The 27087-nt window shown below is 41.1% G+C and overlaps 2 protein-coding genes across 2 annotated transcripts; both read right to left on the bottom strand.

Annotated features, from left to right (window-relative positions):
* Positions 1-26711, bottom strand: eif2s1b (eukaryotic translation initiation factor 2, subunit 1 alpha b). Its single transcript, XM_059955435.1, has 8 exons — positions 26556-26711; positions 17466-17707; positions 15973-16052; positions 14773-14924; positions 11017-11123; positions 10341-10438; positions 3962-4105; positions 1-2482 (listed from the first exon to the last, which is right to left on the bottom strand). The coding sequence occupies exons 2-8, from the start codon at positions 17704-17706 to the stop codon at positions 2357-2359; spliced, it is 948 nt and encodes a 315-aa protein (XP_059811418.1). The 5' UTR covers position 17707; positions 26556-26711; the 3' UTR covers positions 1-2356.
* LOC132384109 (uncharacterized) lies at positions 20875-26546 on the bottom strand. Its single transcript, XM_059955458.1, has 2 exons — positions 26412-26546; positions 20875-23662 (listed from the first exon to the last, which is right to left on the bottom strand). Exon 2 carries the CDS (start codon positions 23115-23117, stop codon positions 22431-22433), a length of 687 nt encoding a protein of 228 aa, XP_059811441.1. The 5' UTR covers positions 23118-23662; positions 26412-26546; the 3' UTR covers positions 20875-22430.
* Positions 26712-27087: the final 376 nt, after the last annotated feature.

Genomic DNA, 27087 nt, shown 5'->3' with positions numbered 1-27087 from the left:
TGAAGTTAATCAAATTTTATTGCACAAGAAAACTTTTGATATTAACAGCCTCTTCTGTAATAAAACCAAATTTGCAAAAGGTTTCACCTCCTCCCACCCCAGAGAAACTGCCAAAATTTTAGTTTCTATCAAGACATGCCAAATTCAATTATCAAATAATATATTAATTATAGCTTACATTGCTTGTCTGAAAATGCCAAAATCAAATGATAATGCTCTTACAGATTAAGTAATAAAAATGTTGAAAGTTGCATTACGGTAGAAATTCCCCACATGCTTTACTATGGCACATATACACTTACACTGTTCAACATTCAGGTTGTTACAAGAATTAAACTGGCACTATTGGGCACAGATTCTCTCCAGGAACTTTACACTGCAGAATGTCTCACATTCTTCCTTAAAGGTCATGCAGTTTAAATTTAAAAGCTAGCATTCCTGAAAAGAGTAAATGTCTAATAATCTAACAAATCCAGTGGTAGATATTCCAAGAAAATTAATTTAGAGGTGAAGGATAATGACTTAGCTGTAATGACATTAGATAACAAATCTTAAATATACAAATAATGAAGAACTGGTGGCAGTATTAAATGACAACTTTTACACAAGTGTGCAGGAATGGGAACTGTATAACTGTTATTAAAAAGTGACTTGAAAGGAAAAAAAATGATACAACACATAAACGTAAAAGGTGCAGGGCCATTTTAACACAGCTTGGTTGGTCAAATGATTCTCTCTTCAACGTTTCAAATATCATTGAATATAACAGGTGTGATATAGGAGAGTTGCTAATATAACACCTGCTTTAGCCATTAGATGAGCTCTGATAATCTGCTTTCTGCTGAATTGGAAATCCTGATGGTTTGGCATCTGGCTCACCAATGCTTTGTAACTATTTGGTTCAGTTTACCCATGTTCCCTTGAAACTTTACGATTTACTAGAAAATGGACATCAGAAAACTGCTAATCCAGCACGCAAATCTTGAGCTTACCAGATCAACAGCTCTAAAACACATCATTCTCCAAAATTCAGTAGAAAGTTCACGATTTAAACTAAAATGAATAACCAATTGATGCACAGTTTAAGGACAGTCGATGAATTTACAAACCAGTGGGTACCTGGCAAATGTAATAAATGCTTTGAGACTTCCAGTTTACAATCCAAACTCTTTTCTGGGATCAATTCATATTCTATGAATGTGTGATGTATTATAGTAATGAGTCTGGCATCACATTTAATTGTTCCCCACATGGCACCAGTACTTAAGCAACGTCATGTTACCACAGTCTAACAAGCATTTGAAATTATGGCAAGACAATTCCAATAACCAGAAAAAAAATGGAAGTAACCTGTCCTAGTAAGTTAGATACTGAAATGTTAATACATCAAAAAAAAATTACTTTTAAGCCAACAAATGGTTTGGCTAGAAAGCAGAATTGGCAGCCTTAGGACATGAATATTTTTGCCTATTAAGATCACTTTCATAATTTGTGGGTGTGAGCTAACTGAGCATGAAAAATAGGCGGAGTTCAAAAGCAGGTTTAAGTTCTTAAATGCTTGATATTTTAAAAACTAAATATATCATAGTTGTGAAAAGTTTAGTGAAACATCAAAATAAAGCACTATAAAATTTTCAGCAGAAACATGCAACTATACTATTTTTAATGGTACTCAGCATAAACGAGTAAGCCAAATTCATGATTAAAAATCGCAAGCCAAATTTCATGTGCTGACACAATGAAAATGCCACCCCCCTTCACCATTCCCCATGAAAATGAAAATGAAAATGCAAAAAGAGATTTGCAGAGAGAACTCAACTTGACTACAGGCAGCCTCCCCACATCAAAATAAAGTAAGTAGTCAGATGCTTTACTTTGTTACTCACGACCATGATATATTAGGAAGTGCATATAGTGCCAAAAATACAAGGAAATAAAAGGCTTGAAGTTCCAAAGATTATTTTGCCAATGTTTATTTTTTGTTAGATGTTCTGAATACAATCTTTGAGAAAAAATTCCTTTCTTCCAGAGGATCAAATACTTGTAAAATTCCAATTAGTGATTCAGTTGGAACAAGACTGGCTGCAAATTTAACAGCAAGGACCAGGTTGCATGCTTAATATTTTTAATAAAAACTCTAGCAGTTGCAGCCTTTCAAAAAAGTTGATTTAACCTGGTTTGTTTTTTTAATAGATATGAAGATGTTCAGAACAATAGCCAGTCACATTAGGAAAATGAGAAATGAAATATGTGCATGAAGTATTTTGGATAAATCTAAACAAAAAGATAGCTTTGTGGTCTGAATTTTGAAGGGAATTTTCTCTCTTCTGGTCAATTTCCAGAATCCAGTAAGTATTTAATCCTCATTTTTTGCTTCCATTTCATCTGCATCATCGTCTCCGTCAACTTCAGCATTTTCCCGCTCCAGTCGTTCAAGCTGTCTAGCCAATTCTGTTTCATCAGTATCTGTAACCACCTTGGGCTGTAAAAGTCATAACAAATAAATGAAAAAAATATGGCAAAGTATAACCTAGGTTATATATGGTAATTCACCATCCATGTTTCGCTCACCTCAGTTTTAAATGACCAGTCCTTTAATCTCAAACTGCACACCCAGGTCCCAAATACCCCACTCATGTAACCTTCCTGCATCTGGCCTGTTAAGCCCTTCAGGAAATGTTATTTTATTTAGAGATACAGTGGGGAACAGGCCCAATGAGCTGCAACACCCAGCAAACTCACGTTTTTAACCCTAACCTATTCACAGGTCAATCTGCGACAACCAATCAACCTACTAAGTGGTACATCTTTGGAAAGTGAGAGAAAACTGAGCACCCAGAGAAACGCTCACAGGAAGGGCATAGTAACCTCTTATGTACAACGTCAGAAATGAACTCTAATGGCCCAAACTGTTGCGCTAATCGCTGCACTACCATGGTGCCAGCAAGTTCTATCTCTCTTCTAAATTTGAAGTCCAAGCACCTGCCCCTGCAGAACCTCACTAGTCAAAGCCTTCCTAACTAAGGATTCCCATTCTTTGCTTTCCCTCCTATAATCAATTCAATTCACATCATCTCCATATACTCTTTACATGTTAGCCAAACTCTTGTACCTTACTGGAATCCTTCCAGAAACTGAAATGCACTACATCCCAGCTTCCCCCTTTATCTCTTTCATTACTCACATCTTCAAGAACTCAACAAACGATTTTGCTTAACCCTTAATTATGCCCTTATCTTGAGCAATTGCCCTGCTACTGACAATAGACTAACTGTCATTTCCTTATCGATGACAGCGGTCCTTACCCATACTCTCTGGTCTAGTGAACAGCCCCCAACTGCTGATTTGTATAAAATATTGTGTTGGGCTATGAAGGCATAATATGACCCAACTCCAAATTCTTCAGTAGAATAAAAAATAACTCAAGCCCTTCAACGTGGCTGGGCCTACTGGGATTGGATTGTGTAACTATTTTTCAGTGTACAACCTCTCAGTATATAGTTAAATGTTTCCAAGATGGGACCACTTAACTAAACTATCCAGTCTTGTTTGCAAAGCCAGCCAGTTTTTCTTCAAAGTACACAGAGGAAAAACTTCTTTAGTTAGAGGGTGGTGAATCTGCGGAATTCATTGTCACTGATGGCTTTAAGTCATCAGGTATATTTAAGGCAGAGGTTGATAGGCCTTAATTAGTAAGGGTGTCAAAGGTTTCAGGGAAAAGACAGGTAACTGGTGTTAAGAGGGAAATATAAGTATAGCTGAATGTCACAGCTGGCTTGATAGACCAAATAGCCTAATTCTGCTCCCATGTCTTGTGGTTTTATATAGTGGTGTGGTTGAAATCACTTGAGCATAATGGGAATGGGGAGCACTTTCACAACCACAGTAACTTTGTCTACCATATATTGCACTAGAGGATTTAATACAGGAATAAGGGCAAACCAAAAAACAAGAGACTGACCTCCATCTGAATGTTGAAAACTCCTCTTTTCTCCTCTATACGTTCTTTAATAGCCGACATAGCTTGGTTTAGAATAGAAAGACCTTCTGTACGCTCAAGTGTTGTGGTAGTCATGACGTATCTTGGAGGAGCTATGAGGTTTATCTGGAGAGAGAGGAAAAGTTAAACATCAACGCACTTTGATAATCGGGGAGAAAAAAAATCACTAAAATCTGTAATTTCATCCATGCATAGCTGATGAGGATTCAGTTCACACACTAAGCACAACCAGGGTAAATGATTGTGTCTTCAAGGAATTTGTGCAACTCTACTCCAACACGAGTCATGGGTCTGGATATCAGAAACAGAACTGGAGCAAATGTTTGCAATAAAAATTGTTTGCAACATCTATTTCAAGGTAATTTGGGCATTTTGGTTTTAAATTCAAGTTAAAAAGAACAATATCCTCATTCTCCTTGGTAGTTAACCTCACCCTTTGAGGCACGAATGAAGGCTGCCTTACATGATATGAAGGCAGCAGAGACCATGCACTTCACTAAATGTGTAATGAATATGTGGTGAAGGTCTACAGATTAAAGTGAACTGTGTATATGCAAGCGATTTCAGAAATTTAATTTTGCAAACAAGTCCTTGACATTCATACTGAAGGTTACATGATATAGTTAAAAATACCAAACAAAGGTAAACTTAAAATCAATGATAACACTGAGTATTGACAGACCTGATTTTATTAAGGTACAATTATATCACATTACAGGCATGGTAAAAATGCTTTTAACATGACTTTCAATTGAACATTTTAAAGATTTGGTTAACTGGATGAGGTCTGTTATAAGTTGAAAAGTTACCACCGCACAAGTTAAAACAAACTGTTAACTTGCAATAACAATATTGTTTAAGAATTTTTTTGAATATCTTTAACTGCATTGTGTAACTTCCGGTATAAATAGGAAGGGTGTGCCAGTTGCAGACATCAGAAGCTACATGTGGTGAATCACTGCTGCAAAAGTTATTTTTGCTAAAATCAAAAGTGCAATTTAATATTGAGCCAGAAATTCTATAATGCAAAGGTTTGTGTATGCCAGCAGAAAAGAACTTAAACTGAAATCAGCATACTACACAAAACCCATAAAGTCCTTTTCAAATTAACTTAAGGGCTTGTGGTTCATAACAATGGAATCTGATCCCTTAACTCACAAGTCAAATTGCACTTAAATTTTAATTTGTTACTGTCTATTCTCACTTTTCTCCCTCTGAGGATTTACTTTATATTCTCTATCCAAGTTCACTTCCGACAATAAGCTCAAGACCCCAACTTTTGTACTGACCCCAAAGTCTAGATTCTACCCCACTTACAAAAAAAAATGCCTGAAACTACCTAGTCTTCTCTTTCTATTGCAAATCTACCTCAAGGCCTGAATCTTATACCTCAGTTCAATTCCTCCAGTAGTTCTGTAATCAATATAGTTAGTCAAAAAGATATCTATACACACACACAAATTGATAAATATTGTAACGTGTACTGGGGAACAGTGAAAAACCTGTCTTGCATACTGTCCATACAGAGCAACAGTGCACTGAGATAGTGCAAGGTAAAACAACAGCAGAGTACTGGATAAAGTGTTATATTATAGCGGTGTGCGACACGCAGTGCTAAAATAACGACACAGAGTCGGTAAACTACAATTAAAGATGATTTTATTCGAACTTCACAGCCTTGCTTTAAAGCCTCCCTCATCCCGCCCTCCTCGGGTGCGGATGCTCTAAGGGACACATACTCACAAACCCCCCAGGCTTTTTCCCTTTGTTGCGGACCTGGCCTTTGTGCCTGCGCGCTGGCTATTTGTGAGCTGGTTCAAGTGCGCTAGGAAGTGGGTCGCCACATAAACCCCCCCCCCCCTCCAAGAACCGGCCATACACCCCCCAATGTCCAGTCTGGGCCGGACCCTGTTTGGGAGGTCGGCCTCTGCGCCGTAGTGCCGGAAACTTGACGGGTTGCGCCAGGTCCACATGGGCCCCGGTTTGAGTCGGTCCACTGTGAAAACCTCCTCTCTTCCTCCAACGTCCAGCACGAACGTGGACCCGTTGTTCCGGAGCACTGTAAACGACCCCCCGTAGGGCCGTTGCAGCGGTGGCCAATGCCCGCCCCTTCGTACAAACACAAACTTACAGTTCTGCAGGTCTTTGGGTACGCAGGTCGGGTTCTGCCCATGCTGCGAAGTGGGTATGGGGGCCAGGTCACCGAGCCTCTCGCGTAGTCTGCCCAGGACTGCTGTGGGTTCTTCCTCTTGCCCCCGTGGGGCTGGTAGGAACTCCCTGGGGACGACCAGGGGCGCGCCGTATACCAACTCAGCCGACGAGGCATGCAGATCTTCTTTGGGCGGATGCCGAGTAGGACCCAGGGAAGCTTGTCCGCCCAGTCAGCTCCTCGCAGGCGGGCCATGAGAGCCGACTTTAGGTGACGGTGGAAACGCTCCACTAGTTGGTTCGACTGTGGGTGGTAGGCAGTGGTGTGGTGCAGCTGAGTCCCCAAAAGGCTGGAGGTGAACTGGGCGCCTCTGTCGAAGGTAATGTGGGCCAGTACACCAAAGCGGGACACCCAGGTGGCGATCAGTGTCCGGGCGCGAGATTCGGAGGTGGTGCTGACACTGGCAGAGGGCCCACGATATCCACATGAATGTGGTCGAAACGCCGGTGGGTGGGGTGGAATTGCTGCGGCAGAGCTTTGGTGTACCGCTGCACCTTGGCCGTCTGGCAGTGCATGCATGTTCTGGCCCATTCACTGACCTGCTTGCGGAGTCCGTGCCAAACGAACCTGCTGGAGACCATCCGGACGGTTGTCTGGATGGAGGGGTGTGCCAAGTTATGAAAGGAGCCGAAAACATGTAGCCGCCAAGGTGCCGGGACGGGGCTGGTTCTGTAACTCGGGATCGCCTCGTCTGCCCACTGTGCCTTTGCCAGCACCTCAAAGTCTACCCCTTGGGAAAGGGCATGAACGGTAGGGCGAGAGAGCGCATCCGCCACGACATTGTCCTTACCCAAGACGTGCTGGACATCCGTCGTGTATTCAGAGACGTAGGACAGATGGCGCTGCTGCCGGGACGCCCAGGGATCGGACACCTTCGTGAACGTAAAGGTAAGTGGTTTGTGGTCCGTGAACACAGTCAAGGGCCTACCTTCTAAGAAGTACCTGAAATTTCGGATTGCCAGGTATAGCGCCAACAGTTCCCGGTCGAAAGCACTGTATTTGAGCTCGGGTGGCCACAGGTGTTTGCTGAAAAACGCCAGGGGTTGCCAGCGACCCACGATGAGCTGCTCCAGTACCCCACCGACTGCCGTGTTAGATGCGTCCACTGTGAGGGCGGTAGGGATGTCCATTCTGGGGTGCACTAACATTGCGGCGTTCGCCAAGGCTTTCTTCGTTTGAATGAAAGTGGCGGCGGACTCCTCGTCCCAGGTAATGTCCTGCCTGGACCTGACAGCAGGGCGAATGGGGGTGCATGATTCGGATAGCTGAAGGGAGGAAGCGGTGGTAGAAATTGACCATCCCTACGAATTCCTGAAGGCCTTTGATCGTGGAGGGTCGGGGGAAATGGCGGACCGCATCTACCTTAGCGGGCAGAGGGGATGCCCCGTCTTTAGTAATCCTGTGGCCCAGGAAGTCAATGGTGTCGAGCCTGAACTGGCATTTGGCCGGGTTGATTGTTAGACTGTATTCATTCAGCCGGGCATAGAGTTGACGGAGGTGGGACAGATGCTCCTGACAACTGCTGCTGGCTATGAGGATGTCGTCCAAATAGATGACTGCAAAGTCCAGGTCGCGTCCATTAACCGCTGGAACGTCTGTGTGGCATCCTTCAGGCTGAGCAGCATGAGGAGGAACTCGAAAAGGCCGAACGGGGTGATGAGAGCCGTTTTGGGGACGTCGTCCGGATGCATCGGGATTTGATGGTATCCTCGGACGAGGTCTACCTTGGAGAAGATCTGTGCGCCGTGCAGGTTTGCTGCAAAGTCCTGAATGTGCGGCACAGGGTAGCGGTCCGGTGTGGTAACCTCATTCAGCCTGCCGGAGTCGCCGCACGGTCTCTAGCCCCCTGTTGCTTTGGGCACCATGTGCAGTGGGGAGGCCCATGGGCTGTCGGACCAATGGGCGTCAGACAGCAGCAGGCGTATGTCCTCGGGCAGCTGCTCCAGGAATGCCTGCTCAAACATGAGGCAGGGTGTGTGTCCGTCGGCCAGAGACAACATCTCATTCATTAAAGCCGATGGAGGTCTGTCTCCCAAGCAATCCAGGTGCAGTAAACGTGCAGCTCGCTCGCACCATGAGAGTCCAAAAGTCCTTAGGAGCAGGGCTTTGAATTCCGTGTACTTGCCGTCCGCTGGGGGAGACTGTACGAACTCCGCAACCTGGGCCGCTGTGTCCTGGTCGAGGGAGCTCACCACGTAGTAGTAACGTGTGTCCTCTGAGGTTATCTGCTGAACGTGGAATTGGGCTTCTGCCTGCTAGAACCATAGGTGAGGTCGCAGCGCCCAGAAGCTTGGCAGTTTCAATGAAACCGCATGAACAGATGCGGCGTCGGTCATCTCCGGTCCAAAAATCGCTTGGACCGTCGGGGTCACTAATTGTAGCGGTGTGCTACGCGCAGCGCTAAAATAACGACAAGGAGTCGGTAAACTGCAATTAAAGATGATTTTATTCGAACTTCACAGCCCTGCTTTAAAGCCTCCCTCATCCCGCCCTCCCCGGGCGCGGATGCTCCAAGGGACACGTACTCACAAACCCCCGCAGGCCTTTTCCCTTTGTTGCGGACCTGGCCTTTGTGCCTGCACGCTGGCTATTTGTGAGCCGGTTCGAGTGCGCTAGGAAGTGGGTCGCCACAATATGTGCAGGTAGATAATAATGTGCAAGGTCACAATGAGGTAGACTGTGGTCAAGAATACATCTTATTGTATAAGGGAATGGTTCAATATCATATAACAATGGAAGAGAAAGTGCCCTTGATCCTGGTGGGAAGTGCTTTCAGGATTTTGTACATTCTACCCAATCGGAGGGAAGTGGGGGTAGGGGAAGAATAACGCCTGTGCTAAGTGGAGTCCCTGATTATACCAAAGCAGTGAAAAGGACAGACAGAATCTACTGAGCAGAAGCTAGTTTCTATGATGTGCTAAGCTGTGTCCACAATTCTTTGGTTTCTTGCAGTCAAGAGCAAAGCAGTTGCCATACCAAGCTGTGTACCAAACTTAGTGAAGAAGCAGAGGCACTGGCGAGTTTTCTTAGTTGTAGCTTCAGCATGGTTGAATAAGGCAGACTATTTATCACGTTCACTTCTAAGAACTTGAAGCTCTCAACTTTCTCAAGCTCAGCACCATTGATGTAGCACCTTCACCCCTCTCCCTTTGAAGTCAATGACCAGCTCTTTTGGTTTCCAGACAATGAGAAAAAGACTATTGTCATGACAGCATGTCACCAGGTCATCAGCACTCTACTGTCTTCTTGCACTCATAGACTCATTGTTATTTGAGATATGGTCCACTACAGTGCTCTCTTCTGCAGATAGAACTAGGAACAGAATGTGTTGACGCAGCAACGAGTATACAGGGAGTAGAGTAGCGTGCTGAGGATGCGGCCTTGTGTGGCGTGAGTGTTGAGGATAATTGTGGCAAAAGTGTTGCTGCTGGTCATTACTGATATCAAAAAGTCAAGGATCCATTTCAGAGGAAGGTGTTGAGTCCCAAGTTTTGCAGTTTAGAAACAAGTTTGCTTGAAATTACAATATTGAAGGTGGAGCTGTAGTCAGAGAGCAATAGTCCAACACAGATATCTTTACAGTCCAGACACTGCAGAGATGACTGCCGGGAGACTGCATCTGCCTTGAGCCTGTTTGGCAGTAGATGAGTTGCAGTGGATTAAGGTTCTCTAGGAGGCTTGTGTTAACCCTGCCATGATGAGCCTCTCGCTGCACATTGATGGTCGATATCACAGCACTGAAAGGTAGTCATTGAGGCACGTTTATTTGCTTTTCTTAGGTAGTACAATTATAGTGGTCTTCTTAAAGCAGATGAGAACTTCAGATTGAAGCATGGAAAGGTTAAAAAGTCAGTAAATACCCTTGCCAGCTGATCCATGCAGCATCTAAGAACACGGCTAGAGACACCATTCGGGCCAGTTAACTTTTCATGGATCGACTCTCTGGAAGACTAATTTTATGTCTCCAATGGACTTAATAAAAAAGCACAATGCCAATTCAAGGACAGAGACTAGGCATTGATTATACATTGAAAAACTCTTTACCCATAATGCTTCCAGCTTGTGCAGTTATTTTTTGTTACAACAAGTCACTGCCATTATAAAGTGCTAACACTTATCCTCCCTACTCACCTTAATGGGCATGTTTTCTGTGGAACATTCTAGACCAGCTCGAAGTGCCTCTTTTACAGCATCAATACCTTCATATCCATAACACGCAACTTCAATATCTGGTTTTAAACAGAAAATGATAATTGAGGAACATGAGGTCCACATACCCTAATAATAAATTGTGCAAAATGTCAAAACGAAAGGAAAGAATATTTGTTTTAACTTCAGTTCACTTTCCAGGTAGTTCAGAAGTGTAGAAATGCATCCAGCTGGACAGAAAAGCTCAATGCCTTGCTCACATGCATGATCAATCTATTTATTATGACTTTGATTTGATATTTGGGTGGAGAGGGCTGAAAATATAGGCATAAAAACATTTATACTTAAGAACTTTACATGATGGTAAACCTGGAAGTGGATGCATTTTTAACAGGTATGAACAAACCTGTATCATACTCCTTCCTAGCATACCAAATTTATGTACAGCCTATGGACAAGCTCTTAGGAGACCAGTAGGAAAGGTCTGATAGTAACCACGAGACTGTGGGTATCATCTTTCACGCAGTTCTGTTCCAACTCGCAAACTGTCTGGGTTATGAACAGTTCACAGAAACCAAACCCTGTTGCAACCTCTGCAAACGCAAAAAAAAAAGTCCTATCCCTTATGCCCGGATGGCAGTGCAGAGTCATTACGTACCTGCTCGAATTTTAACAGCCTGTGGGGTCAGACGCCGTCTAATATTTTCGAGTAATACACTTCGCTCTTCTTCCGTCAAGTCAAGACTGTCCAGAATGGTAGGGTCTCTACAAAGGAGTTTTGGGGGGGGGGGGGGGGGGGGTGCGGAAAGGAGGAAGTGTTGGAAAACCAGGAGAAGGGAGTAAGGTAAGTATCACCTAAGAATATCAGACTGAATAATCCCAAACAACAACCTATTACAGCAACTTACAAAACAAAACTGACAAAATATACTTTCTTCTTAAAGTGTGAGAAACAGTTTGCATCAACCAAGGTTCTTGTATGTCTAAGCAGGTAATTCCACCCCCTCCCCCCCCCCCCCCGACACACACACACACACACACACACACACGGAACACATATAATAAATTCATTGTTTGCTATCAATTAACAGCTTTCAAAAGCTAAAAATTAACAGTTTTAAAGTTACTCTCAGTCCTATTGCTTTTGGGGAAAGGATGCAAGAGAAAAAACATCCCGAAGTTAGATCGGCTTGATACTAACAATGAATCACTGGTATTGTCCTGTGCTTGCTTTTAAAGAGACAGTTCCTAAAACATATTAAGTTGTACCTATCAACAGAATTAGTGTTGATGAAAATTTTGTTCAATAAGACCACCCAATAAAAAAAAATTATCTTAGACAAATGAAGTGCACAAAAATGTCCAAACTTTACATTATATGCCTCAAGACACTTCTCGTGCACGTTTACTTAAAGAATAACTCAGGCAAGCAACTCAGAAAATTTGCACATAGACTCCATACGACATTACCTCTATCTATATACAAAATATGACAGAAGCAAATAAACAGAAAAGGTTCATGCTACTACAAGACAAGTTTAATCAGCCCCTCAACACATATCCATCATCTGGATATAAGGCAGATTTGCGTCTCAAACTCAAAGTGATTTAGTTACCATTAGCACTGCACATTACTTCACATCATCTCATTTGTCAGATCAGTTATTGAACAAGGGATATCTATTTTCTTCTTCCCCATCCCTCCTGATCTCTGAAGTTACAAGTAAAAGGGGAAAACAAAAAGGAAAATAAAAAGGAACAGCTATCAAAGAATTGAAATACAGGAATAATTTCAGATCTAGCATGGATAAAGTATTTCCAGCATTAGCAGCTCAAAAATGTGTAAATTCATAACTACATTCACCACAAAAGGTGCTTATTTAAAAAAGCACAATGACTTATGCATATGGATTAGAAACATTTGGCCAATTTACTTCTGCCACTTGTTGTCAAGCTTCTCACAGTAATGACTATTTGTAAATTATGAGCAGATAACTGCTACAAAATACACGTCATTCTCCCCCTACTCTTTTTTGTCTGACTAATCTTTCATTCAGCCTTCTGAATATTTTTTATATATAAATGGAAGCCAAGGCAAACAAGAGTTGAGGCACATACAGTTCCAAGAAAAACTCTGTGAACCCTTTGCGATTACCTGGTTTTCTACATTACTCATAAATTGTGATCTAATCTCCATTTACGTCACAATGATAGACAAATACAATCTGCCTAAGCTAATAACACACATTTGTAATTCTTCTTGTCAATACTGAGTACACCATTTAAACAATTGCTGTCTAGGTTCAAAAAAAGTATGTGAACCTCTCTGGGGCAAAGCCTTCTGCAAAAGCTACTTGGAGTCAGGTGCTCCAATCAATGAGATGAGATTGGAGATGTGGGTTGTAGAGGTGTCTGGTTACTGACAGATCTGTTTATGTGCATCACACCTTGATTAAAACAACTTTGACAGGAGAATTGTAGAGATGCACAAAGCTGGGAAAGGCTACAAAAGCATTTCTAAAGCACTGAGTGTTCATCAGTGCACAGTAAGAGAGATTGTCTACAAATGGAGGAAATTCAGCACTGTTGCTACTCTCCCTAGGAGTGGACATCCTGCAAAGGTCACACTGAGAGCACAATGTGCAATGCTGAAGGAGGTGAAAAAGAACCCAACAGCAAAAGACCTGCAGAAATCTCTGGAACTCGCTAAAATCTGTCTGTCCATGTATCCACCATAAGAAAAACACTGAAAAAGTATGGTGTTGAAAGGACACCATAGAGGAAACCACACCTCTCCAAAACAAAACATTGCTGCATGTCTCAAGTTTGCAAAAGACTACCTGGATGTTCCACCATGCTTCTGGGACAATGTTCTGTGGACAGATGAGACAAAATTTGAATTTTTTGGTAGAAATGCGCATCGCTATGTTTGGAGGAAAAAGGGCACTGCACACCAACACCTCATCCCGACTGTAAAGCATGGTGGAAGACGCATCATGGTTTGGGACTGCTTTGCTGTCTCAGGGCCTGGACAGCTTGTAATCATTGAGTGAACAATGAATTCAAAATTGTATCATTGCAAAACTGCTATCTTACAGGAGAATATCAGGGTAGTGGTCTATTACCTGAAGCTTAATAGAAGTTGCATGCTGCAACAAGACAATGATTTGAAACACAAGAGCAAATCAACAACAAAATGGTTTAAAAATAAGAAATTTGTGTTTTGGAATGGCTAAGTCAGAGTCCAGACCTTAATCCAATTGAAATGCTGTGACATGACCTGAAGAGGGCTGTTCATGCAAGGCATCCCAGAAATATTGATGAACTGACAGTTTTGTATGGAGGAATGTTCTAAAATTCATCCTCACTGTTGTGCAAATTTGATCAGGAGCTACAGGAAATGTTTGGTGGAGTTTATTGCTGCTAAGTATTAAATACAAGACTTCACATACTTTTCCCAGCTGAATTGTGAATGATTAAACAATATGCTCAATAAAGACATGAAGAGTACAATTGTTTGTGTGTTGTTAGTTTAGGCAGATTGTGCTTGTCTATTACTGTATTGTGACATAGATGAAGGTCAGACCACATTTTATGCATAATTAATGCAGAAAACCAGGTAATTGGAAAGGGTTCATGAACTTTTTCTTGCAACTATATTTTCTACTGCAAATTGTCATTGTATTATTATTGGAAGTGATTTGAAAAGCCAAGTTGTGACAAAATACCAAATTAAAGATAGTATTCTCCAACAAAAGAAACACATTTCAGTTAACTTTACCCTCAATGATGGAACAGTATTTCAATAAAGCTTCCATCTACTGACATCAAGTGGCAAAAGGAGTTAATTGCCTCTCATGAGTTTATGCCCGGATTACATTTCTAAACGCTACTGCAGTGCATATGCAATGCACCTATCCAATGAAAACAGAGGGGGCAGAGGGAGGAGGGAGGTTAATGCTTTTGCTGCTGCTTGTGCTTGGGGGGTGGGCTGTGGGGTTCTTACATTTTTCTGCAATTCATTCTTTGGGTTTTTTTCTGTTTCATGGGTGTTTGTGAAGACTAAGGATTTCAGCTGGTATACTGTATACATTCTCTGATATTAAATTGAAACATTGAAATATTCAAGCTGATAGACGAGGCACTGATACATTATATATTACATTATTAGAGGATCCCAATGGTAATCAGTAATGAATAGATTCCAAAACTGCTATGAATGAATTTTCTCAGTTAACTACATGAACTGGCACTACTCTCCATCGCAATGGAGAACAAAAACAGATTTGATGAAGAGAATTCAGCTACATGAAGTCCGTGACAATTAAACTGCTATGTTTGTCTCCGAGCAAAATAGGAGAAACTGTCTCAGAAAATTTCCACTCTTGAATAAAGAAAATAAGTTCACACTTACGAAACTGCGTGTTTAAATGCATCATAAGCTCCATATCCAGGCCGCCGGTACTTCTCATCAAAGACCCAGGCTGTTCTCTGAAATAGGGAGTCTAGCTGCTCATCTTTCGTGTACTCAAGCACCTCAGCCACGTGCCGTAAGATACTATACACCTGTTTAAAAAAAGTTTCCAGAAGAGTTAAACATCAGTGCCTTGTCTTTATTTTTATAACACATTTATTTTAAAAGGTAGAATCAGATCTCAAAGGTATCCCAGAATTTCATACAAACTCTCAGTGGAGTCATTATTGTAGCAGTTAAAAATGGTATCCAGATTGAATACAACCAAATTACATAAAAGCCAAGCTTACTTTTGGTATTGCTTCATATGAGAGAGTACATTCCAGATTCTTAAATTAGTGCTTTCCCATCATACTTACTACAAATAATTTAAACAGAGACAATTAGTCACACTCATTTAAAACTTCACACCTCTCTAGCAATATACATGTTGTTTATTTTGTTATCTTGTCAGGGGTTTGCTTATAATTAGTGTAATTTGCATCACATCTCTGAAATTAATGAGATGCTAGACATTAAAGTGCAAAGAATTAAATCCTAGTCATGGAACAAAGCCTATGTATGATTAAAAGTTCCAACATGCTTGAACCATGTGCCAACTCTTAAGACAAAAATTGCTGCCAGAGTCTAATTGAAATGTTACAGTTAAATTATGATCAACTAGAAGGTAATATTTATTGTGCTTCTTCAGCAAAAATCATGAAGTAATTTTTATATGATGACATTTTTTTGCAATAATCAAGTATCAGTAAAGTCTTTTTCACAAACCAACATTAAGAACTGATAACATTTGCTTCAGTATCATTTTACAATGGACTCTATAAATCATTTTTAAAGTTAACAATGTAAAATGGAAATTAAGTGATTGGATATTGCATTCTTGTAAAGACGGCATATTTAACACTGGTTTTTTAAAGAAAATTAACTGCAAAGCAGTTTATTTGTGACAAAACAAAAGGATATTTTGACAGATATTTAATATACAGCTCATTATGCATTGGCTTACTATAACTATAAACCTATGTAAAGCAACAATTTATACATTCTGTACAACTATGGAGCAAGTAAATAAAGTGGCGTATATAAGACCAATCTTCTTCCTTTATTGTATTAAATGTCTGAGAAAACAAAAACACTTACAGTCTTGGATTTGGTAAATTTGTCTTCACATTTTATGGTTTCTTCTTGTGAAACTCTACGTTTGGACAGATCAATGTAGCCTAGATCAAACAGGATAAATTTAGCATAATTATCACCATTCTATCACTTGTTCTCCTGATTTGAAGCCACAGCCCTAAAATATTTCAAGTGTTATAATATTTACAAGGAATTTTATTACTATTATCACTTATAGAAAACTTTCTTAATCTGTACACATAATTCAGTGCTTCAGTGACACATCAGAGCCTTGCCAAAAGCTCTTTCAGAATGTGGAAAAAATACAGCTCAGATTAATTCCATTACTGAATATCAAATTTAATTGATTAATAAAGCTTTAGCACTTATTGCCTTTTGCAGAGGAGAGAAGTTCCTAAATAATCCTGCAAGTAACTTATCCTCAGAAAATCAAATTCTCCATATAGATAATTTAGCTAAATGGTTCTAACTAGTGACCCTTACATGGCATCTGAATATCAAATTACAGCAAAAACAAACCGTAAATCTAGTTGTTCTTGATGTTAAGAGAAGATTGTTCATTATTTTTGATACATTAAAGGGTAGAAGTATAAATGTTCACATTTACAAGGCATGTTTCACAACCAATTAATTTATATGGAAGTGTAGGCATTTATTTTTATAATACAGGTGGCCCTCATTTTTCGAACATTCGCTTTACGACGGCTCACTGTTACGAAAGACTAGTACCTGTTTTAGCTAACCAAATAGGATTTTTGCTTTTACGAAAAAAAAGACGCCCGCTTTATACGCGTGTTTACCCCAAGAAAGACTACCATGACCGTGAAGACTTGTGTGGGCAGTTGTGTGCGCATGCGTGTACGTGCCGATTTTTTCCCCTTCAAATTGATTTTGGCTCGCTGTCTTCCCGATTTTGATAAGTGAAACTACATAAAATATTTCTACTTTATATAGGCTGTATATTTATCATATCATTCCTGCTTTTACTATATGTTCATGTTATTTTAGGTTTTCTGTGTTATTTGGTAGGTTATTTTTTGGGTCTGGGAACGCTCAAAAATTTCCCCATATAAATTAATGGTAAGTGCTTCTTCGCTTTATGCCATTTCGGCTTACAAACAGTTCCACAGGAATGCTCTACCTTCGGATAGCGGGGGAAACCTGTATACTAAACCATTTTCCTGAGTACTGGTAATGTTTAAATAGAAGACATTTACCAGTCTTCCTCAAAACAGCTAATGAAATCTGATACATCGGCCAAAGAGTGGATGTGCCTTCATATCCAATTTGAGAAAATTGTAGCCAAGATTGTTTTCAAATCCTACAGAGAGTCTAGATCATGCTTTCTGTCAGAGAAAGAAGATACTGACAATTGAGCTGAATTACAAACTGGCACAATCTAAAAGCTGTAAATTAAAAGACCAACTCTCATGCATACAATATACAGATATTTAAAAAATCTACATCTGAAGAATACAACCTCCATGTAATATTACCTTTCTCTTTGTCCACTCTGATTACAACTACACACTCATTTCTACCTATGCGAATAAGTTTGTTGATGGATCTGATACGTCTCCTTGAAAGCTCACTGAGAAGAATCATGCCTTCGATGTTGTTGTACTCGAGAAGGCTTACGTAGGCACCCATCTCGGCAATGGAACGGACATTTACCATGACCACATCTTCCACTTCTGGAAATTTGTGTTGGTAAAATCGACAACTAAGAGCTGGCATTCTGAAAGAGAAATAGGTTACAATACTTTGGAATATTAAAGCTACAACACTGGTTGTTACACTATTATTGTTAGATCATGTGCAGTCGTTAGGAGCCAAAAAACTAATGGCAAGAAAGGGGGTAGAAGGAGAAGCTGTGAAAAAAAATAAAGGGTCAGGACAAAATATACATACTGCACAAAATATTGAACAATATGAAGTACTGTGCAAAAGTTTTAGGCATGTGTACAGTTGCAAGAAAAAGTTTTTGAACTCTTTACAATTACTTGGTTTTCTGCATTAAGTGCTCATAAAATGTGGTCTGATCTTCACCAGAGTCACAATATTAGACAAACACAATCTGCCTAAGCTAATAACACATAATTGTACTTTTTCTTGTCAATACCGAATATGCCATTTAAATAATCACAGTCTAGGTTAAAAAAAAGTATGTGAACCTCTGGGGCAATGCCTTCCACAAAAGCTATTTGGAGTCAGGTGTTCCAATCAATGAGATGAGATTGGAGGTGTGGGTTGTAGAGGTGCCCTGCCCTTCATAAAATATATACAAAAAAAATTTTAAAAACATATCAAGACAGGTTACTGACAGATCTGTTTATGTGCACCATACCTCAATCAAAACAACTTTCAGAGGACTTTAGAAGAACTGCAGAGATGCATGAAGCTGGAAAAGGCTACAAAAGCATTTCTAAAGCCCTGAGTGTTCATCAGTGCACAGTAAGCAAAATTGTTCACAAATTGTACCACTCTCCCTACAAGCGGGTGCCCGGCAAAGATCACATCAAGAGCACAATGTGCAGTGCTGAAGGAGGTGTCAAAGAACCTAAGGGTAACAAACAGCTGATAAGGTTTCTTCATGTGTCCAGTATACACAAACACTGAACAAGAATGGTGTTCATGGAAGGACACCTTGGAGGAAACCACTGCTCTGCGAAAAACCAATTGCTGCACATCTCAAGTTTGCAAAAGATCACCTGGACGTTCCACAATGCTTCTGGGACAATGTTCTGTGAACAGATGAAACAAAAGATGAACGTTTTGGCTGAAATGCACACTGCTATGTTTGAAGGAAAAAGGCCACTTCATGCCAACACCAAAACGTCATCCCAACAGTGAAGCATGATGGAAGGAACACCATGGTTTGGGGATGCTTTGCAGCATCAGGGGCTGGTCAGCTTGCAATCGTTGAGGGAACAACGAATTCAAAACATTTTACAGGAGAATGTCAGGGTAGCAGTCCGTGACCTGAATCTAAATAGAAGCTGGATGATACAAGACAATGATCTGCAACAATAGAGTAAATCAACAACACAATGGTTTAAAAAGAAGAAAATTTGGGTTTTGGAATAGCCAGGTCTGAATACAGACCTAAACTGAATTGAGATTCCGTGGCATGACCTGAAGAGGGCTGTTCATGCAAGGAATCCCAGAAATATTGATGAATTGAAATAGTTTTGTATGGAGGAATGGTCTAAAATTCCTCCTTGCCATTGTGCGAGTCTGATCAGCAGCTACAGAAAATGTTTGGTGGAGGTTATTGCTGCTACAGGAGGTTCTACCAGGTATTAAATACAAGGGCTCACATACTTTTTCCAGCCTGTACTGTGAATAATTAAACAATGTGCTCAATAAAGCCATGAAAAGTACAATCGTTTGTATGTTATTAGTTTAGGCAGATTATGTTTGTCTATTATTGCGACTTAGATCAATCCACATTTTATGTGTAATTGATGCAGAAAACCAGGATTTACAAAATTTTCTTGCAACTGCATATAGCTAGGGAGTACAAGACTTTTGCACCAGTACTATAGTAGTTTTATGTACTGCACTATACTGCTGCCACAAAAAAAATTCACGACATTTGAGAATGATGATAAAACTGATTCTGATATGGGTCTCTATTGTGGACTGAGAGTGAGAAGGGGGCAGGTAGAATATAATCATGTTTGGGGGAAAGGGAAAGGAGAGGGGAGGGAGCAGGAAGCACCAGAGAGATTCTGTAATAATCAGTAAATCAGTTTTTTTTGGAATCAAATGACCTTGACTGGTGTCTCAGGGCTATATGTGCCCCTATCATCCTTGGCAATCCTCTGCCATCTGTATCCCAGCACTCCACCTTCGCTATTCCCAACATCTTTTGCTTCTGCCAGATTTACAAACTTGCTCCACATTAACAAATTTCACAACATATGCCGGTGATGTTAAATCTAATCCTGATTCAGTACAGTGCAGAAGTCTTAGCTAGTTAGGGTGCCTATGACTTTTGCAGTGTACTTAAAGTACACAAGCAACACTGATTGACTGACTGGAATACAACTATGTAGTTTCAGCCTGGGTGAAATTAAAGGCATAGAATAAAACAGTGTGTGGGGGGGGGGGGGGTCACTCTGTAACTATGTAGGACATAAGCTACTGCTCCAGTAATGCACCTCCTGATCACTATTTCATAGGAACATGAAAGTCTACATCAGCCCTCTCTTATGGACCAAGCCTTTGTGCTATGGAAAACAAATGGTATAACATTGTTTCGTGATTTATTTTTAAATAGTTTTATGTCCTTTGAACAATTGTCCAATAAATATAACTTGCCTAAAACCCACTATTTACAAATTAGAAATTTTTTGAATAATATGTTAACAGTCCTTTCTGAATTTATGTCCAATGGATATTACGGGAAAAATTCTAGCTCTGAATCCTTGTCAGAAGGGTTTAGTAGCCATCATTTATAAAATGATTATGAAAATACAACCAGGGGTATCAGAAAAAATTAAGGAATGGGTAAAAGAACTTCAGTGTCTTTTACCCACAGAGCAGTGGGAGAAAATTTTACAATTAGTTAACTCCTCATCCATTTGCGCCAAACATGCCCTAATACAATTTAAGGTTGTACATAGGGCTCATATGTCTCCAAGGACAAACTTGCTTGATTTTATTCTGTCCTGACGAAGGGTCTTGGCCCGATATGTCAACAGCGCTTCTCCCTATAGATGCTAAACAGAAAGTACACTGCAGATGCTGTGGTCAAATCAAGATGTACAAAAAACTGGATGAACTCAGCAGGTTGGGCAGCATCCGTTGAAAGAAGCAGTCAACGTTTCGGGTCGAGATGTTTCAGGTCAGTCCTGACGAAGGGTCTCAACCCGAAACGTTGACTGCTTTTTTCAACAGATGCTGCCCGACCTGCTGAGTTCATCCAGCTTTTTTGTACATCCCTATAGATGCTGCCTGGACTGCTGTATTCCACCTGCATTTTGTGTGTTGTTTGAATTTCCAGCATCTGCAGATTTCTTTGTGTTCAATTTTATTCCCATGTTAATCCAATCTGCAACAGATGTCACTCTGAAGTTGCTTCATTGACTCACATGTTTTAGTCTTGCCCGTTTGCAAAATTACTGGAAGATATTTTTGGTATTACTTCAACAGCTTTGAATATCAAATTGCAACCTCATCCGATTACTGCAATTTTCGGTTTACCAATGGTGGATAATAGTTGTTTATCCCTTCAGCCTGACGGATGATTACATTTGTCACATTAAGATAGATCTTCTAGCCATTATTGAACTAGAAAGAAATTAATCCTCCAACTAAATTTCAGTGGTTTTCCAAAACTATTTCCTGCTTGAGTATAGAAAAAATCAGAAGTGTCATTTTTGATCCTTCAGTTAAATTTGAAGAAACTTGGAGACCATTTATCCAACATTTTCATACGAGTTAAACTGACCTTTCCCAAACCTTATTCTTACTATCTTTAATTATTTGGATAGAGGTGCGGAGTTGTTGACACTACTGCGTATACTTGATATAATACAACAGCCCATGTTGGTTAGGTTAGTTGTTTAATTTTTTTGGGGGGGTTTTTCCCCTTATTTTTCCATTTTCTGTAACCTACTATGAGTTTGGGAAACTATTATATGCAGATTATTAACTGTTTGTATTTGTATTTTAACCTATTATGTATTCTGAAGCTCTTTGTACTCAATGTTTTTCTTATGCTTGTTTGAAAATTAGTAAGAAGATTTAAAAAGAAAGAAAGTCTACTAGATGTACAAAGATTTATTTGCAATTTATTTTAAAAGAAAAACATTTGTAAAACCTGTTGGGACATGTCAAGGATAGGGGAAAAAACAGGGATAAGAATTCAAGGAAAAGTGTTTTTAAAGCACCGTCTTCAAAATTGTATCCAGGTCCTAGCCACTTTGCAAGCACCAAACTTGTATACAGCCTGTACTCATGAATGGGTGTTGTGAGACCAGTGGGATGGACTTATCAGCAGGTTCAGGCATCTACTGCCATGTGGGGCTTGGGTTGCAGCTGCATTTTCTACTTATAAACTGTTTGGGAAATGAACAGTTCACAAGAACAGAACCTTGTCATAACCTGGGGAGTTCCTACAAGGTATCAGGGATGCCTGCAGAACAAAGGACATTTGTATTTTTGTGGAATCCATATCAGAGATTTAAGTATTGTAGGCAGTACAAATAAGTCGCAAATTTGTAAAAAAAAACTTTGAGCATTGCATGTGTAATGTGAAGAGGTTGGATAATGTGTGTAAACTGCAGTTTCTCAGTTTATTTGCTTCTTTTGGTCAAAATCGTATACATTGCAATAAGAAAACATGGTGTTAAACACCACCAGAATACAGCGATACTCGAAGCAGGTTCCTTATGTCCAGTCTATTCCGCAATTTAGTTTTCGTGGTTCTTGGCACTTAGTTTCTGTCCCGCTCACTCACGCTTTTTCCGCTGAAAATCCTCAACGGGTTTGTCTTTAAGTGCAGGGTGCTTGGACTCAGGGGACCGAAGCAGTTTTGAGGGCTTCATTGCCTCCAGGCCTGAGCTCCAACCTCCTGCCCGCCCGCCGGCAGACGCTTTGGCCAGATGCAGCCGGTCTTGGGTGGGGTGAGAGGACAAGGTCAGGGCCGGAGGTCCCTGCACTGGGGCCGCGGTGGTTGCAGTCCAGAGACAGCAACCAACCGAGCGAGGAGTGCGACAGGGCCCGTGCCTGCCCCCCTTGTAGGAGCTATGGCTGACAAAAGTTGGCTTCAGTAGATCGCAGCAAGGTAGCTTCTTGATACTTACGAAACCCTGAGCCCGAATTAGGTCAACTGCAAACATTTTAGCATCAGGTTCCCATAAACATTCAGTGTGCTGAACAGGTTCAGAGGCGGCGCCCATCGGTCCGCGCTCCAGGCCAGTACCAACGGCACTTCCCGCCGGCCACATGAGGCGGCCGGTTACCCGAGGCCAATCAGTGATCCCTGGTGCTAGGGTATCACTGCGTTTAGGCGACTGATGATCTCGCATGCGTTCAAGTTCAACAGTGAGTGTGACAGGGAACGAGGAAAGGTACAGCTGACTTTCAGTTGGGGGACCACTGAAATACATTGTGTAGTGCGGGGGAGCTACACGCATGTGCACTGGGCAGAAAGAACTGAACTAAAACCCCGCAACTGGGAAACAATCTCTCAACAGTATTTGTGTATTTATTTTTCTTTTTTTTTAAAAATCGGGATCTACTGGGAAAGTCTCAAAGATCGACCAGTTGATCGCGATCAACAAGTTGACGACCACTACTTTAGTGCTTGGTGGCGGGTGCCGATTTTTTTTTTGGCGGCGGGGGAAGGAGGAGGGGGAATCCTTCCTTACTGCTGCTTACGTGTGGGAGGGAGGGGAGCTGGGGGGTTACTTTGGGGTTCCAATATTAAACTGTCATTCATTCTTTGGGGCACTCCTCTGTTTTCGTGGATGGTTGCTAAGAAAAAGCATTTCAGGATGTATATTGTATACATTTCTCTGACATTAAATGTACCTATTGAAACCTTTGAATGGCATTTTGGGAAATTCATGCATTTTGCTTTGTTTTGTTCAGTGAAGAACTGAGATCAGGTGACTGTGCATATTTAAACTTCAGTGCCCTGTTGGTATTTTCATCGTTAGCATTCTTTCTGAAGGATAGGCTACATGGATATTGGAAAGAATGGTTCACATTTAACACTGCAGAATCAAAGAACTTAACAACATTCACAGCATTTGTTTTTGCAACAGTGCCCATCACAACTTTACTTTGAACAATTGAAAAGTAATCATATTAAAATGCTTTAATCCAAAATTCCTGTTCCTCCTCTATTTCAAAATGCCTTTTTTCCCTGACTTACTTTAATTTAAACTGGTTTAATCTTTTAAAATCTTACTCTCCTAGTTTTTTGTGTAAGCAGAAATACTCCCAGTGCAGAACTTTAATTTAGCATTTGAAATATAAGAATACAGTGGTCTAAAGGCTGGCAATTAGTGGTAATGTTGAATGATCGCTAAGTCTTTGAGAGGTCACCAATCAGATAAGACGATCAAAACCCTCTCAGCTGATCCAGAAGAACCCAAATATCCTCTGACATTACTTTGAAGAGCTTTTATATTTAAAATCATTTTTCCATTCAATGCTTATCCTTCAACAAATATTTAAAGCACAGTTACACTGCTACATATATTCTATTGCATCTGCATACACTTTAAAAACGACTCCAATGATTGCAAAGCAATTCGGGCCATTGCAAGGCTGTGAAAGTACTGAATAAGCATACCCTTAATGGAAAAATGTCAACTTGGATTCTATGCCATGTGGTTAGATGTTTCCCACCAAAATACACACATTAGACGTGATCTGACACTGGTGTTGCGATGGAAGCAAAGTGTCCCACATCAGCTGACTTCAGAGCATAAACTACTTTTAACTGAAGGTAACATCAGAAACTGCTTAACTATGTGTGTCGGTTTTGCTTGTGGCCACAGTAATTAAATGCACCTAATCACCACTGTATAAGATATATCACATAATGACAACTTTTCAGTGACTTTATCTGCATTCATATTACTCCTTATCACAAAGAGAAGCAAGAACTCTGGGTGATTCTATTAAATATATACATCAGATGCTCTGTTAATTTAGCTACAGGATCAGAATTAGGGCATCCAGAGAATGCAATACTCTAAATAGAGCTTTTTACTTTTCAATGACATTTTTATGGGAAATTGCAGAACAGCAGAAGTTGCCCTTAAAGAAGCCATCAACCTCAAATCTGCTTTTCCCTGCACAGATGCTGCTTAACAAGCCAACATTTCCAAGGATTTTAATTTTTATTTTTCAAAACTTAAAGTACACCCAATCTGCCCAATCTACCCCTTGAGCAGCAGAGACCTAGATTTGATGCCGACCTATGTTCCCCACGATTGAAGACCTACTGTTAGGTTCATTGGCTATTGCAAGGAATCAAAAGGGAAAATTGGTGTGCTGCGATAGGGAGCTGGCTGCACAGCTGCAGGGAATAGAACAATGTCGAACGGGACTAATAGGATTACTCTGCCTGAATGGCCTCCATCTTTGCCACAATACTTATGTTTGTATACAACTCACTGACAGCTAAACAGGCAGGTACAGCAAGCATTCAGATATGCAAACAATCAGCATACTTTACTGCAAGAGGATACCTTAACATAACAGGAAAATTCTGTACAATTTTGGCCTCTTTATAGAAAGCAGGCTTACATACTGAGTCTTGGGAAGAGATTAAAATAGCTAGATCCCTTATCATCCAGCATTTAGAAGACTTCACCGAAATATACAAAGATAGGTGTGAATAACATTTCTCCCCCAACAGCAAAATCAATCCAAATGAGCGATAATGGGCTCATATATATATAAAAAACTCACATTTATGATGGAGAGTCAGTGTCAAAATAAGGCAAGGATATCAATAAGAAGAATTCTTCATTCAAAGGGCGATGAACCTTTGTCAGCCTTTATGCTGGAGTGCTAAGCTTCAATCAATTTCAGTTGAAATAGACAGATAGATCTCATGATATTAGACAGAAAAGAGAGATGCGGATGGGCCAGGAAGATCTGCCATGAATGATGGCCTTATCCAATTCTAAAATGATAATAATTTCATTCTAATGCTCACTGTCCTCTTGGTCAAGGGGCTTAAATACAGACTTGGAAAGATTAAAAAGGGATATAACTGCAAACAAGTCTGAAAATACTTGGTTTAGCAGCCAAACTTGAAATGTTCATCCTATTCATTGCAGATTATGAAAACGTTACATTATACATTAACTCAAGGTAATGAGAATCAATGTTAAAGTCAGCCAGACCAATTGTACTTTTTTTGTCGGCAAATACATAAAATATAAATTAAGCACGGGGCTTAAGAGTTCAGAAAGCCAAGGATCTCTTCTCAGGATTTGACAAAGATGCCAGGCCTGAATGACGCAATCTTCCAGCCGACGCTCCAACCACACGTGGGCTGGGGCACAGCACGAAGAGTGTGGGAATGAAATGGTGAGGACGGAGGAGCACACGGGGTGGCGAGATGACTGCTCATAAATGTGAAGGAGTCGTGAGCCACCAGAGAGAACCAGTGGAGGCCGCACCTGGGCCTGCCAAGTTTTCAACTCCTAGACCTTTTTTTTCAATGTGCGGATCCACAAGGCAGTTGAAAAAACAAGTAGGAGATTCAGATCGAAGTCAGGGTTGATTTAGGCTCCGCTCGAGACTGCGGGTAAACGTAAACAGAAGAGGTTCTACAGATGTTGGAAATCCAGAGCAACAAAGTGATGGAGAAACTCAGCGGGTCAGGCAGCATTTATGAAAATGGATAAACAGCTGACCGGAAACACTGACTGTTTTTTTGAATTTCATAGATGCTGCCTGACCTGCCGAGTTCCTCCAGCGTTTTAAGTGTGGACAAACGTGCCAGAATTAGGCCAGAGCCCAGAGTCCGGTCCTCGGAGCCTTCACCCGCGGCGTGAGCGGGTCCGAACGACAGATTCCCCCGGCGCACTTCAGACCTCACCTACCTGCGTGTAACCTTCCGGCAGCGCAACCGCCGCTGCCCCTGCACACAAACACTCCGGGAGAGGCGCCTCCGCACACCGCTTGCGCCCGGCTCTCAGGCCTCGAAGAAGTTTCCCGAGCGCACGCCGCGCAGGCGTGGGCAACGGCACCGGAAACCCCACAGCTCAGATCCGGTTCTGCGGATCGGAGGGTCGGAACACGGCAGTGCTCCCAATTTTTACCATAATCGCTCGATGTGGAATTGCCCTCCTCACTCTCCGTCCTCTATTTCCACGATCTGTGTCCCGGTTCATCGTTGCCAGGTTGCTGGCGATCAGCTGCTTGGCTGAATTGCACAACGGCGCACGGCAGCCGCCATCTTGGTAATGGAGGGTTACCCGCTATCGGCATCAACACACAGCGAGCGCCAAAAGAGCCCTGAGTGTCAGAACTAATCATCTAACAGCCCACGGACGCTGTTTACGCCTTTAAAATCCTTCGATCGAAAGCCTTGTTGGTGGGATCAGCCGCTTCCGACCGTCACGTGATTTGGGA

Source organism: Hypanus sabinus, chromosome 2, assembly GCF_030144855.1.
Source record: "Hypanus sabinus isolate sHypSab1 chromosome 2, sHypSab1.hap1, whole genome shotgun sequence".
Lineage (NCBI taxonomy): Eukaryota > Metazoa > Chordata > Chondrichthyes > Myliobatiformes > Dasyatidae > Hypanus > Hypanus sabinus.
Note: the sequence above shows the minus strand (reverse complement) of the source record. Positions and strands in the feature narration are given on the sequence as shown.

Excerpts from the sequence above, each read along its gene's own strand:
- eif2s1b (XM_059955435.1), bottom strand. The coding sequence starts at position 17,706 with ATGCCAGCTCTTAGTTGTCGATTTTACCAACACAAATTTCCAGAAGTG. Across the intron at positions 16,053-17,465 it reads CAGAGTGGACAAAGAGAAAG|GCTACATTGATCTGTCCAAA; the intron begins GTAATATTACAT and ends TGTTTGATCTAG. Across the intron at positions 11,124-14,772 it reads GCATTTAAACACGCAGTTTC|AGACCCTACCATTCTGGACA; the intron begins GTAAGTGTGAAC and ends ACTCCTTTGTAG.
- LOC132384109 (XM_059955458.1), bottom strand. The coding sequence starts at position 23,117 with ATGCGTGTAGCTCCCCCGCACTACACAATGTATTTCAGTGGTCCCCCA.